The following is a 14271-nucleotide window of genomic DNA, read 5'->3' on the forward strand; positions in this document are numbered from 1 at the left end:
AAGCATGGAGCAGGACGTACTTGTGTTCGATGAATTGAAAATCGTCGATGATATTGTCGACAGATTCGGGAATCACCCTGTCATCCACGGTTATAATATATTTCACCGGTTCCACGATGACTTCATCCCTGTCATTGTTCGGTAAGTTCTCATTCTGTCCGTGAAACGGTTGATTTGACCTTGAGAAAATCGTAGAATCAACCGAACGAAGCTCGCGAGTAGCGATCATTCAATTCAGCATCACTGTTTAAAATTCGACAACTTTGAGAATTTACCGCTGACCTCCCGCGATTCATGCCGTTCACGTTGTTTTCGCCTTGATTTGATCTTCCCGGCTTGCCCAGTGATCCATCCAGTTCTGGTGACTCTATTTTGAAAAATTCGAAAGACTCATTTGGATTCTTCGCAGTTTCGGTGTAGTTCGACGACTCCAACTTGTCACCAGGGGGGACGTAAAACGTTACTCGGCCTTTGTTTTTTAATTTTTCCTTCCGTCTCTGTTGCTTCCGCATCTCCTCCTCTTGCTGGTCGACCTTGACCGGTATATGGGCTCCGTGGGCAGCTTCTGTCATGGTTGAAAAGGAAACGTGGGCTTTTTCTTTGGTTTTCTTACGTTCAAACGTGAAACGAAAACGGGAAACGTTCACTCGAGATTTGACCAACGCGAGACCTTAGGAGTCCCGGTTCTGAACTTTCGACGATCGGGAAGTGCACGCGTCATTTACCGAGCCCCACGTTGGATTCGATCACGTCCTGCTGGGAATTTGAGTTCACTTGTTCCTGTACGCCGCCGTGAACGTCTTGCTCGGTGTCGTCGTCGTCGTCGTCGTAATCGTAGTACGCGATGAAGTTGATAGGATTCCGTCTCTTTCTCACGTTCTCCCGTTTCGTTTTCTGCTTTTTCTTCAGCTTGTTCTTTATCAGCATGTTTACCTTCGCCTTGTCTTTTTCGCGCGCTGTGAATCGTTGTTTCCGTTGCAACGGTGTATTATCTTCTGAAACCAGTTTTTGAAAGCAACAAAGTTTTTTAATTGAATTGTAGAAAACAAAAATAAAAGAGATAAATAGATATAGATTATATTATCATATTTATCCCCGTTTATTCGGACACCATCTCGCTCCCTGGAGATGTAATTTCAAGAAATCATGAAGTTAGGAATCAGTCAGGTCATCTTCTGTCATATATTCAATAGATTACAGCTAACATTAAGATCACTTACCAACTTCTCCAGCTTGCTGTTTATCCTGTTCCTCTTTATCGTTGTAATTCACCTCAGCATCCTCGACGTCGTCGTTCGCATACTCCATGTACTGAAGTATCCTCCTCTGACTGTATGCATGGTTCAGTTTTCGACCCACCGTATTGTCGTCAACTATCACTATCTCATGATGTTTCTTCTTTTTAGTTCCATCGTATTGACGAGCTTCGCTTTTTAGAGCAGAAACACTCGTGGCAGTCGAGGAAGAAGCAATCTCAGACGATGGAGTGATATTCTCTACTATTTTCTCTTTTTTATCTTCACCACTTTGGTCCTCTTTATTCTCAGGTTTATTTTTCACACCTTCCTCCTTATCCTTCTCTACCGAAGTCTGATCCGAGTCCATGCTTATCTGGTTACTGCCTATACTCTCGTACAAATTTCGAGACTGCTCAGCATTTACGCTTGGAATAAATTCTTTAGCAACTTCCACGTTCCTTGGATCATCATTTGGATCATCTTTTTTCGGTTTCGCCTCCTTGACAAATTGGAACGTATCCTTAAACAAATCTTCCTCGGGTTTACTCTTCCCAAAACCGAATATACTTGAACCATCGACAAGTCGAGTTCCATCCCCAGCTTGGACGATGTCCTCGCGCTTTCGATTATCCTTTCCAGGCGTGTCAACCTGCGTTTTCTCCAGTTTCATGTTGTAAACCGTGGCAATCGTTTTACCAGGTTGCCTGTCGTTCTCCACGATCAGCTTCTTCCTCATGTCGAACCTGTTCAAGACGAACGGCTGTTCATCCGAGGATGACTGGCCGCCACTGTTGCTGAATTCGATCAGATTCTTGTTCTCGGATTTCACAAGAATATCAATGTTTCCCGATTCCTCCGACGACCGTTTGTTCCCTATCGATTTCTGAGACAATTTTCCAGCCTCCTCATTCGACTCGATTCTTTGGACTTCCTTTGTGCGTTCACTGTTCTGATACAGACCCCCCTGAGGTTCAAATACTTTGATCACCTGTTCCCCGTTGCCCATGTCGACATTTTCCTGATTCTTTTCCGTTTTCTGCGTTCCTGCCACACTAACGTCTTGCTCGCCGTCTGTACTCCGACTACCCGAGGTTTCGATGGGAACAGGCTGCACTTCATTCGTCAAGGATCCAAAGGTTTGCAAAGAATTTCCCTCGAGATTCTCACCTGTTTCCTCGTTCTTCGTCAACTTGTTCTCCATCACGGTCAAATCACGCTGAGGTGGATACGATTGTTCGAAATTTTCATTTCCATCCGGGATTTTCGAATTTTTCGAAACATCATTGGTATCACTTGGCTGATGGTTTCCTTGGAAATCGTTGGAAGAAGAATCACTTTTAACGGAATCATCCCTATTGTTGCAATCAGCTTCTACGAAGATTTTCATCGAATTTTGTTCCTCGATGTTGTTCTTGTCCGGGACTTCGTTATTATAACGCTTCTTATTCGACGGAGTCCCTTTGCTGCGTCTTTTACGGTAGTGCTGCTCTTTCAGGGCCTCCTCTTCAAGGTAAGGCTCCCCAAAGAGTTTCTGGTTACCGTCGTCGTTATTAATTTCGGTCCTCTTCGTTCTCCACACCCTTGATCGAGCATTTCTATCGTCGAAATCTTGGTCACGATTTTTTGAATCGAACATAGCCTGACCTGAAGATTCCAGCTGGTCGGAATCTGCAGAAAACGATACAAAATTTAGTACCACTGACTCAGCTCTTTCGCTGAACGAAAAGTGAATTACTCACGAGTACTACTGCCATCGTGTTCTGTCGCTCTGTGTTTATTCTTTCCCCGAGTTCTTCGTTCTTTCGACTCCCCTTTGACTCTTCGAGTCGCTACATTCTTGTCAGAGTCGTGGAGCTTCTTGGCAGGCCCGTTAAGGCTTTTTTTCAATTGCAGCACCGTCTCTTTAAGAGATTCTAGCGACAGTGGTTCATTCTGTTGATTTTTAGGTTTGTACTTGTCCACTGAACATTCATCGAAATCTAAGGTTAATTCTGTTAGATTTATTTCCAAGACCTATTTAAGGTAATATTAAAATGATCGAACCCTTACCAAGATGATTTTTCTGATTGGCCTCGAAAGCACGGATCCATCGTTCGCCTCGCTTTTCCTCCTCTGTCTCGGGCTCATTGTCCGAATTCAACCAGTCGCTCAAGGAACAAATATCCTCGGTTTTGGTCCAGCCTTTAGGTATTTTATCGCCTGTTCGATCTCCTGCTTCATTCTTCATGGAAGAAGGATCTTCGTTTTTATTTCTACTGTAACATATGCATGCGTTTCGTGTAACATATAATTAATTACATTCACTCGACTATAATGATTTACTTTTCTGTACCTATTCTGTGACACATTGGGATCATCGAAGTCGACGTTCGTTTTAATCACGTAGTCGTTCGAAACACGAGGATCTTCATTCCTCATCGACATCGTCTCGAGGCTCCGATCGAAGCCCCTTTTTCCCCTTAATTTATTGCCACGATTGACATTAACCGGCCTGGAGGATCCTGCTGCACGTGGCAGCACTGACGGTGATCTTATTGAAAAAGAGTGTTCCGTCAGAATTACAAAAGAACTCGAACACTCTAATTTCCCATTTGTTTATTCACCAGACGTGACGCTAATAATTACTACGAACTGATCAGACTCACTTCTCCAAATCCTTGGCGTGATGAAGCTCATACACAGCCCGATCTATCCACTTGAAATCGTCCTTAGCTTTCAGAACGTTCTCCAAGAATCTGTTCAACGCGACACTGTTCCCGTTCTTGATCTTTGGCGACTGAGCACCGCTATCGATGTCGTTGTTCTTGATGTTCTGAGACAAATTCAATGGTACACAGACCAGAAGAAGAAATAACACTAAATTATTAGGCAGAGTTAAATCGAGAACTTCGATTAAAAGGTACGAAGAAATTAAGAGATTGCCTTATAGAAGGTCGTAAGATTACTATGATACAGATCAGAAAGGTAGATAGTTACAAAACACCAGAGTACAGAATATTCTAATTTAACGAAATTACGCGGTGCAACCTGTTGTCGTCGGGCCACAGAATCATGGTCCACGAGAAAAAAAGACGTTTTACTCAAGAACGAAAAAGAAAGTTCTCGGGTACGTTCCCATAGACTCGGGCATGTCCTGTCGCTGACAATTCTCCTCGCTGTAATAATAATACCAGCCGCGGTTTCCGTTACGCGTCTCGTCCTTTTTCCAACGTGTACGACGGCGGCCAAGACAATGGGATTGTACGCGGGAGAGAACGCGCGGGGCAGCCGCGGATACGGGCACGGTGTTATTAAAAATTCACTCCCTCTAGCGGCTGAAGTGGCCTCTGGCAATCTGCATCTCATTCCCGGCGGGCCCTTGTGCCAGCCAGCCATCAGGTGGCTGCCAGCACGCAGCGGGAAAAAGGGGTGGAAAGCTCGACCGTGGAAACGCCAGGACTGCTCTCTGTGTGCCCCTCGCCAGAGAGAGACTTCCAGTTGGCCCTTTTCGTACCACCCAACCGACCGTTGTCGTCGGTGTCACCGAACAAAAAAAAAAGTCTTACACCCAATTACACGCGGCATTTAACTAAATAAACACTCGCCATCTTCCAACCCCCTGACGCGCAGAGGTCGTGTCTGCGGCCGGCCTCCTAAAACCATCCCCTGAATCTCTTCCCCACAATTTTTCCCTTCCCGTTTCTTCGGACCTTAATGAAGTCGTACCCCCCCCCCTCCCGTTTTAATGTACTTTACTTTGTACCTCTTTTTTTTCGGGGGAGGGATATTGTTCGCCACGGACTGCTGTAAAGATTTCGTTGGTACTGGGATTCTTCTCGCGAATGTGGTCTTACCTTCATCGTTCGTTCCCAAATGAAACTTGATACTCCCGCCCCATCCTACCTGTGATCACTTGTTGAATGTTATGTAAATCCTACCGTTTCATTTGCATGCCGCGAGGAATACGTGTGAATCTGTTATTGGTTTCGTACCGCGTGTCGGTCGGACCCATTAGCACTTCATTTATGGGGTGGTGGGGAGAAGGGGCGTGATTCGATATCGGAGAAACCTTTTATCCCTGTATCCACCGAGTCTCTGGTTTGGAATGTGGAGTGTATACGATCCTCCAAACGTACTTTGTGCACACCACTACCGCGAAAGTTGAAGAGAACCACCCCTCCGTTTCTTGAAAGACTCGCTAACGACATCTCGATCGTTCGTCGAGGTGTGGCGGCGGTTCCTTTCGGTGGTCGGTTCTCCATCAATCGAGGAGAAGAGGGACCGACGATAGGAGCCAAAAGCGCGGCGAGCATAATCAATCACGAGACGTTTTCGGCCGGTAATACGCGGCCCGGAGGGGGTGTAGACAGTTCGCATAGTTCCGAAACGGAAACGGTAATATCGCTGGCCCCGGGGCGACCACCCCTTTGTCATTTTGTCATCCGGGCGTAAGGACGAAACGCTGGGGAAAGGAAGGCAGTGAACGGGAGGAAGGGGGAGGGGGGTGCCGCGGCGAAGACAAAGTGAGACGGAACAATATGTTTCCATGCGAAAAAGGAATTAACGGTTGAGATATTAAAACCGTGTCCGAAGGAGAACGTCTGTCCGACTCGTGTCGGTCACGTGTTGCACGAACCAGAGTACTCTGACTCTTTGTCGAACAGGTGAATCTTTCTGGAACGTTTGAGAGAGTCTATCTTCAACATTTTTATCCCTCGATCAGTGACAGGTGCAAACCAGGTACAGAATCATTCCACGCGAAAACGCACACTTTTTGGAATAACATTTCGGATTTTGTTGAAACTTGGATATGTTGTAGTCTTTAGTAATATGTAAATGTAACTCAAAGGATTTTTGAAAATTTTCGGAATTGTTAATATAGTGGTAACTTTTCTTCGATGAAAGGTTTGTGGGTGCAACCAAAATGAGCTTTACATATCCAAGTTTCAACAAAGTCTTAAATGTGTCCGATTTCTCTGGGAATAGTTAAGATTTACTTACTGAGGCTTCGTTGCTTTCATCGTGCGTGGAAAGCTTCGGTTTGTTCAGGTTTTTCGCTGATCCCTCCTCAGTCTTCTTCTCGTACGTGCTCGCGTGATCATTCTTATCCCCATGGCTCGAGGCGACGATCGGTACCACGATGACGCAGATGACGCAAATAAGAAAGTAGGCTCGAGAACGGTAATCCAAAAGATCGACCACCAGCCTTATCGTCCTCATCCTTCCACCTGCGACACGTTTGTTCTCGCGTTACTTACGACCGCGTGCTCAAGCTCGAATTAAGCTCTCCGGACGAGGGGGACGAAGGTGAATAAATTCGCGACCGAAACGGGGGCGAGCAACGATCTATTAAGTCGGCCGATCTCGGAAAAGCATTAATTTCACGGCGCGCGTAACTTTCCACTGTCACAATTTGCATTCGGCCGGTTCGTTCTTGAGGTGTGCGCGCGCGGGAAATTAAAAACGTCCGATCGTAAAGCCTCGAAAGCAGGTGAAATATCACCGGACCTGCACCCTGAATCGTAATCAACCCTTTCTGGCCGAGAAAAAAAGACAGAAAAACGCGTGTCTCGTTCGACAAGGTTCATTTCGAACGCAGAAAATTTTCAGGATGGAATGTATTCGTGATTTTTGGATCGTTATACGAAATTATATAATTATTGAAGTTCTTAAGGTTCGTGGGTGCCCAGGTCGATCTTTAATTAATTCGCTGCTCGGAATTCGAGTCGATGGAGTTACTAAATTAACGCTCCATAGACGATCTAGCGGGAGGTCCGTGAAGGAAACGGGTTTTGGCCATGAAACGCGAGACCAAGACAAAGGAAAAGTGGGACAAGTAATATGAAACGAGCCAGGAGCTATTTCCACGAAAGGGTGTACGGTGATTCGGACCAGAAGATTTTCAATGAGAATAATTCCCACGATGATTCCTCGCCCATTCCGGGTCGGTGACTTTCACCGTGGTGGAGTGCCTGGATATCATCGGAAATTTGTCGCTCTCAATATCCGTGAATCACGCTCTCCCTCCAGAGTAATACCCTCTTTAATATTTCAAATATTTCAATTCCCTCTGACCGAAACGACGCGACACGTTCGGCCGTAGGTTATTAATGTAACCTGAACCGATAAATGAAGTGTAATCATTATAACCTGAATTGATCGTTAAACGGCTAACTGATTCTCCTGCGAAAACACAGCGCTGAAAATTCAAATCGACGGGAAGTCGTGAAAATACTAGGGGTAGGGCGTAAATGGAACATGATCGATTTAAACGCGGTTGAATGGCGCGGTCCGTATCCCTCTTGGGGCTAATTACACCAAGAGATATTCAGTGGCTTTATCCACCCCCCTGGCCCTTTCAGCGCGACCAGGAACACGGGTGAATTTCTCTACCGATTGAAACCGGGAAGAATGAAGAGTTAAGCGTGATCGCTTCTTCTTCGACCGATCCGTTCGAACGAGTATACAAAGTAGGTGGGATGGGGGAACGGTAAAGGATTTTTGTTCGATTCGAGAAAAAGCACTCAGTTTCTCCTCCCTATTCTGTCTTGTTTACCCCGCGCTTCGTCCCCATCCACACGTTCCTTTCACCCTTTCGCTCAGACAAAAGTTTTGTATGCCGCGAGCAAGCAAGCAAGTAGCCAGGCAGGGCGGCGAGCAAGTAGCAGGAAAGGAGAGAGAACAGCCGGATATTTTTGTCGTTTCAACGAAAAAAAAAAAAAGAAAAATACGCAAATAAAAGAGCGTAGACACGAAAAAAAAAGGACACAAAGAAAGATACCACGGGGTGGGGGTTGACGGACCCGTTACAAGGGGGTTAGGGAAAGGGACGCTGCCGACATAATGTACCGCGTAAGAGCCATTAGGTTATTAAAAACAGTGTGCCGGCTAAACACGAGTAACGAACCGGATGGTGGCCACCGAGGGATGCGACAAAGGCGAAAAATTAGCCCTGATAACTTCGCGTTCCGATGCGAAAAGGAGGAACATTCCGACGGGGGTTGGGTTCTGAAACTGGAGGGGGTGGACGATGATGGTGGTGGAAGAGACCACCCGGAATCGGAGCCATGGAACAAGGAATAATCCCGACTTCCTTGAGCGTGCGTTTGCGGCGAGAATCGTTTCTACGGTGAAATGCTTTCGCTTTCTTTCCAGGCTGGACGGTTTTCCCGAGCTCATTTTTCTACTCGCCAGACGTTCACGAGCCGAGGGACTTGTTAACCCTTTCGTTCCTACTATTGCCATGTGGATACGTATTTTTAAATTACGAAATAAAATATTAGTATCGTGTAGTCCTTCATGTCTGTGAGTATTAGACGGTTTCAAAATGTTAAAATCATTTGTACGTCTTGTAACATACGGGAAAAAACAACAGAATATTTATTTGGTAATTTTTATATAATTCGGGAATGAAAGGGTTAAGAGAACGCGACCTTCAGCCCATTGACTGTAATTCTACGGCCTAGATACGTTATTTACGATTAGTCCAAGTAGAATCTGAGTTTGAGGTTTCTTTCCAGAAACGTTTACCTGGCTATCGTCTTAGTACCCCTAGGATCCACGAACGAGCAACCTCGTGTAGAAATACGTCGGAAATGCGTACGTCATCGGTGATAATGTTGGCGGGATCGATTTACGTCACGATGCGCCAGCGAAACTGCATGCATTGACGTTTCGCATAACAAATTCAGGATTGCACGGTCGACTGTCACCGCGACCAGGGCAAAATCGATACCTCTCGTTTCTAACGCTTCTCGATTCCTCCCCCCTTCCCTGAAGGCCTCACGAGGTATGCGCATTTATAATGTTCGATAAATCTTGGCCGACGACGTTCGCGCTTGTTCCCATCGGCCATGGAATACGACGAGCGTCGCGTCGCTAACGATCGTCGAAGCTCGAAATTTCCGTTTATTTCGTCATATGGCCGCGTGCATAACCGAAACTTCTTACGAGTTGAATGGGAAGAACGCAGGAGGCGAAAGCAACGAAGTTAGCCGAGAGAATTTCGTTACGAGGCTGGCAACCCTCGCGAAGAAACATTCAAACCCGACGCGTCTACTGTAAACCCATAAAATAGCGTATAAGTCTCTATATTAGTTTCCCTACCGCCCCCACGCTCTTTGGATGAACGAGAGCTACTCCACCCCAGCACATCGTATGGCCTGGCGATTTGCAGGTACATTTTCGGCCCGAGAACTCATTAATACCCCGGCAGAGACGCGAATCTAGGCTAATCGTTTGAAAATGTTCATTTCTATATGCATCCAATGGGTATACATATACGTAATCATTTCAGATCTTAATTAAGTAAGGTGATTCACTTGAATTCTGGCTTGAACCGCTGTCATTATTGTACGGATAGGGGAGACGAATGTGACAATTTTTATAAAACAAATACCAATCGACCAACAATCTTTAGGTTTCATCTACAAATTTTTAGGCTTGTCATCTTGCACGAATTTATTAAAGATTTACGTTGAGAAGCTATTTGCGCGCAATCATTTTCCTACAATAATTGTATAGATTCTGGGATTGTATACAAATCCTGTGTTACGTAGAATTACAAGCAGGATGATTATGCAAACACGGTTTCAGTACAATTGTAACGTACAAAAACGTAACTAACTCATCCACGAAGAAAACTCACCGTTACCCATCCGCACAATGCGAACACTCCCCCGCTCGTAATGATTCCTCCCGCATTCGGTTCTCCAATGTTAGGGGAACAAAATGAACCTTTTTTTTTTCAGTTCGAAAAATCACGATGATCCGGAGCTGGAACGATGATCATCCGGTCGGTCTCTGGCCATGCCGGTTCGTCTTTTCCGCTCCGGCTGATTACGTGTACACACGTGCACGATGGCAGGTCTCGCTTTTGCACAGGTTAACGCAAATGCAAAAGGGAACAAACAAACGGGGAATACAAATCTAGAGTGAAATGAACAATGCCTGGGAGAGTTACTGCCTCCTAATTGAAACCAACCCCCGACACACCCTCCGTTACCTCTTTCCGTTTCCCTTTCTCTCATTCTCTCTCTCTTTCACCTACGCGGCTCTGTTCCTCCGTCGCGTCCGTCTCTCTGCGTCCTCGTTTTTCCCTTTATTCGCGTTCCTCCTCACCCCCTGTCTTTCCCTTTCTGCTGTCCCAACTCACCCTGCTGGTTTTCACCGTGCACCGCCTAATCGTCCCGTACAGATGCGTGCCGCGTTTTCTCTCTATCCGCGCATAAAGCGTATAGTTTACGACAAAAGTTCGGGCTCGAGTATATAACAAAACGGCTGTTGGCCCGTTGCGAAACGCGCCTGGGCCCGGTGTTTACATGCGTGGAATGAACAGGTATCGATCTAGGGGAGGGGGTGGGCCTGTATACAGTGAAGCATCGAAGGTGCGCTCAGGGGAATGAAGGGGAAACAAAGAAATGAAAGTAACGCATTATTTCCTGGTATTTCCGGCGTAAATGCGCCCGTTGCACCGTAATTCGATGAAAACGAATCGCTACCAACCCTACTTCATCCTGTAGCCATCGTTCTTCCTCTTCCATCGACGCGTCGATTACCCGTACACACCAGGCTTCTTATCCGATTCGTAAACAAGATGAAAATTACGCATACCGGGACGGCCAATCGATTAATTCTCTTCGATTAGATCTGGTTGAAGGTTTATGAATTATCTTCTGCTCTCCACGTTTCCCTACCAGTCGCAATCGATAGAGCAGTTAATGCCCCGTTCGTTTCCTCGTTCCAGAGCTATTCTCCTCGATACGTTCGCCAATAATCTCCGCTTCTCGGACTTATCCTCCGTCTCTTCCCGCGGAGCCATTTAATAGTACGCGAACTCGGTCACGACCCCACGGTTCCGTAATTACCCGGTCCTTCCAGTTCGATTAACGAAGAAAATAGCACTCGAAGGAGCGAATTTCGTTGCTCGTCGCGGGACCGTTGCCAAAATAACTTGCATCATCGGGTGAGTGTATCCTCCTTCGCGATTGGGGGCTGCACGAGGACGCGAGAAGAGAACAGGGAGGCTGGGATCCGACCGAAAGAACGACACTCTTTATAGACAAAGTTTCTTCGTCCTCGAATTCGTGTATTCTGCCACGTGTAATTTTATAAATAATTCCAACGGTGTAAGGCTTGAACAGGGCGGTCTTGCTCGGTCGCCAAGTAGAAATGGCGAATAGGGCGAAAAAGAAGAGGTAGGAAGGAAGGAAGATGAGGAAAAGAGTGAAAGAGTAGGGTCAGGAGAGGGTGAGTTTTATCCAGGCGTAGTTTACAGTGGATATTACAGCTAGCTGCTCGCGGCAGCGAGCAGTAAACAATTCGAGGCATTTTAATGCAGCCCCCAGTGGGCCGTAAGGAGGACTCGAAACTAACGTACCTTAGGTGTACCCACCCCCTCTCTCTCTCTCTCTCTCGCTGCAGAGTCTCTTCTTTCGAAACGAACGAAAGCGCGAATGAAAGAGGAGGTGGAGAGGAGGCCTTATCCCTTAAGGCCTTGGTACGACCATCGAAAAGGCATACTATAAGGAGCCTTCGATCTCGAACACCCGGGTAAGCCTACTCCCGGTTTCTTTATCCCCGGCCTCCTCGTCTGCGGCTCGTCCCATTCTGTGGTGCCTCTTCTGTGTTTGGCATCTTCCTGCCGCCACGTCGAGTCGAAATCCTCGACAGATTTGCGGGTAACACCTGGTCACGCGCTGGCACACACTACGTTCTTTATTTAGGCGACTGTTTCTTCTTTTTTTTTCTTGATAAAGTCACACAGAGAAAAAAGGGAAGAAGAAATCCAGCCTACGGTTTTAATACCGTGGACTGTAAGCTGCAATCATATTCAGATTCTCTTTATACTGTGGGATACTTAAATCCACGAATGAATTCTATCAATTATCATCGTTCGAATCGTATAATGGTTCAAAGAGCCGGTCGATTATTAATGAAGCGGGTAACGTCGTCTATCACGCGGAGGGGTCCGTCCACCCATGGGGTGTTTAATGGGTCGTTAACCTCGCGAGATGAACGAAATCTACCCCTTCCGTTCTACCCTGTGTGTCGAATAGGTATTCCTATTGGGTATTATCAATCATTGCAAGAAATCCACGACAGAAGTACATTGAGTACGAAGAATCCACAAATGTAAAGGGATTTATTTTAAAAATGTGTCGAAGTTGATCGACATCACTCTGAGGATTTGTTAAAATAATTTTTCTGAAAATCAAAAGTAAGTGAGATATGTAAGCTTCTCACGTTAGGTAGGACACCCTGTATAGATATATTCCCACTCAGCGAAAATTCACTGTTTGCTGGGTCTGCAATTCGGCCGATCCCTAAACTCGTGTCGCTTTTAAACCGCGTTCACAAAGATCTTTGCTGCGAGCATAGCGATATCTAAACGAAATACGATAAGCACTTAGCCTCGGCCGTATCTATCAAATATAACCCTTATACCGGCGGTTAGAGGGTGTGGTGCACCCCTGGGAGAGCCAGGAAAGGACAACCTTCTGGAATTTATACTACGTCCCTCACCCCCTCGGTCCCTCCCACCCGGTTTATCACTTATTCATATAGCGTTGCGCGTGGAAAAGTTGCCCTAAGTGCCTATAAACGTTTAGTCGCCGTGTGTTTCTACGTTTTCGAAAAACAAAACGCGCTCTTCCTGATTCGATATCTTCCTGCGTCTTTTGAAACGTAACCAGACTCTGTGTACCCTCTACGAAGAGGTTGAAACGTTGAAAAAAAATCGACGAACCTCGTAAAGAAATGAACACCGCCATTGAAATATTAACAAGGAGTGGACACTCGAAATCGTCATAGGTAGACAGAGGAGCACGAAAGAATATACGACCGTTGGACGTTGAAATCTCGCTAGGCTCCTCCGGGGGATAGTCCTCGAATCCTTTCTTCTTTTCCGCTCCCGTCATCCCCGTTTCCCCAGAGTTTCAATTTCGTTCTTCCATCCCCGCGGAAAATTTATCACGTCCCTCGAAGTAACACCGATACCAAATGTAGAATTTCTTGACGAACGAATCGGCTCGTTCGGAAAATTCGCTGTCTACTCCATATCGTTTTGCACGCCACCACGATAATGGATAATTAATTCGTCAGGATTTAATCGATCGACGAAGAACGTCACTCGGTAATCTCGTTTCAATTATCGAACCCCCCGGAATCGTTCCATGGAAAATAAAACATAGAGAGGGAAGGAGCAAATGAATGGCAAAAGGAAAAGAAGTTACACACGACCCCACGCTCTCTTCGCCTCGTCTTTGGTCATTTTCCCCCTACGGGAAACCGGGAACTGCAAATTATTTTCCAGTCGTTCGTCGAGAGCTCGACCGGCATCCATGGATATAACGGGTGATCCCGATATTCCCACGGGAGTCGGCGATCTGCCTCGTCCTGGGCGACCGTGCGCCACAGATATACAGACAGCCTCACGAAATATCCCACCTTATGGTGATCCCATGGCACATCCACCCTGGTACTACATCCCCCATAACTCGCCCCCGCGGCACTTTGACCTTTCGCTTTTTCTCGTGTGCGCGCGTTCAGAGACCTTATGCAGGAGCCCCGAGAATGGTATTAGTTCCTCGATCTTCGACCGGGTGCGTCGTGATGCGATCAAACGGGAAAACACGGGGAATTTTCCGTTTTGTTCGTGTTTTATGGGATAATTCCCTACCAATGAAAGGTCAAAGATTTACGAAGGAGAGTAGAGGACCGTTGATTCTTCGGTTTGCTCTGTATGATATTTTTTTATACTAATTACATGTGCTATGAAAGATCATCCTCTACACAAACCGTTGAGTATAATAGTTGTTATTTCTAAAATATTCGATTTTCCGACATTTTCAATCCCTTACCGCATACAATTTTAATTCGATTAATGATCATAAGAATCAATTACGTGAATTCTAATATTTCTTTTTATTTCTGAACGATTGAAAATAAGTACCCATATATGGGTGTGTGAACGTCGATGAAAGTTCACTGCTTTTCTCGTTGACAATGTACTTTGATTTCTATGCATAATCGATATCTCCGCCTAATCGGGGCC

At 46.0% G+C, this 14271-nt stretch overlaps 1 protein-coding gene across 1 annotated transcript; it reads right to left on the bottom strand.

Annotated features, from left to right (window-relative positions):
- Positions 1-3879: 3879 nt before the first annotated feature.
- LOC107185366 lies at positions 3880-6437 on the bottom strand. Its single transcript, XM_015573032.1, has 2 exons — positions 6219-6437; positions 3880-4050 (listed from the first exon to the last, which is right to left on the bottom strand). The coding sequence occupies exons 1-2, from the start codon at positions 6435-6437 to the stop codon at positions 3880-3882; spliced, it is 390 nt and encodes a 129-aa protein (XP_015428518.1).
- Positions 6438-14271: the final 7834 nt, after the last annotated feature.

The sequence above is a fragment of the Dufourea novaeangliae genome, unplaced genomic scaffold (assembly GCF_001272555.1).
Source record: "Dufourea novaeangliae isolate 0120121106 unplaced genomic scaffold, ASM127255v1 scaffold57, whole genome shotgun sequence".
NCBI classification, from domain to species: Eukaryota; Metazoa; Arthropoda; class Insecta; order Hymenoptera; family Halictidae; genus Dufourea; species Dufourea novaeangliae.

What these genes read in the sequence shown, in the direction of transcription:
- LOC107185366 (XM_015573032.1), bottom strand. Translation starts at nt 6,437, where the DNA reads ATGAGGACGATAAGGCTGGTGGTCGATCTTTTGGATTACCGTTCTCGA. An exon ending in ATGAAAGCAACGAAGCCTCA is followed by an intron (nt 4,051 to 6,218) that starts GTAAGTAAATCT and finishes AATTTGTCTCAG; the next exon opens with AACATCAAGAACAACGACAT.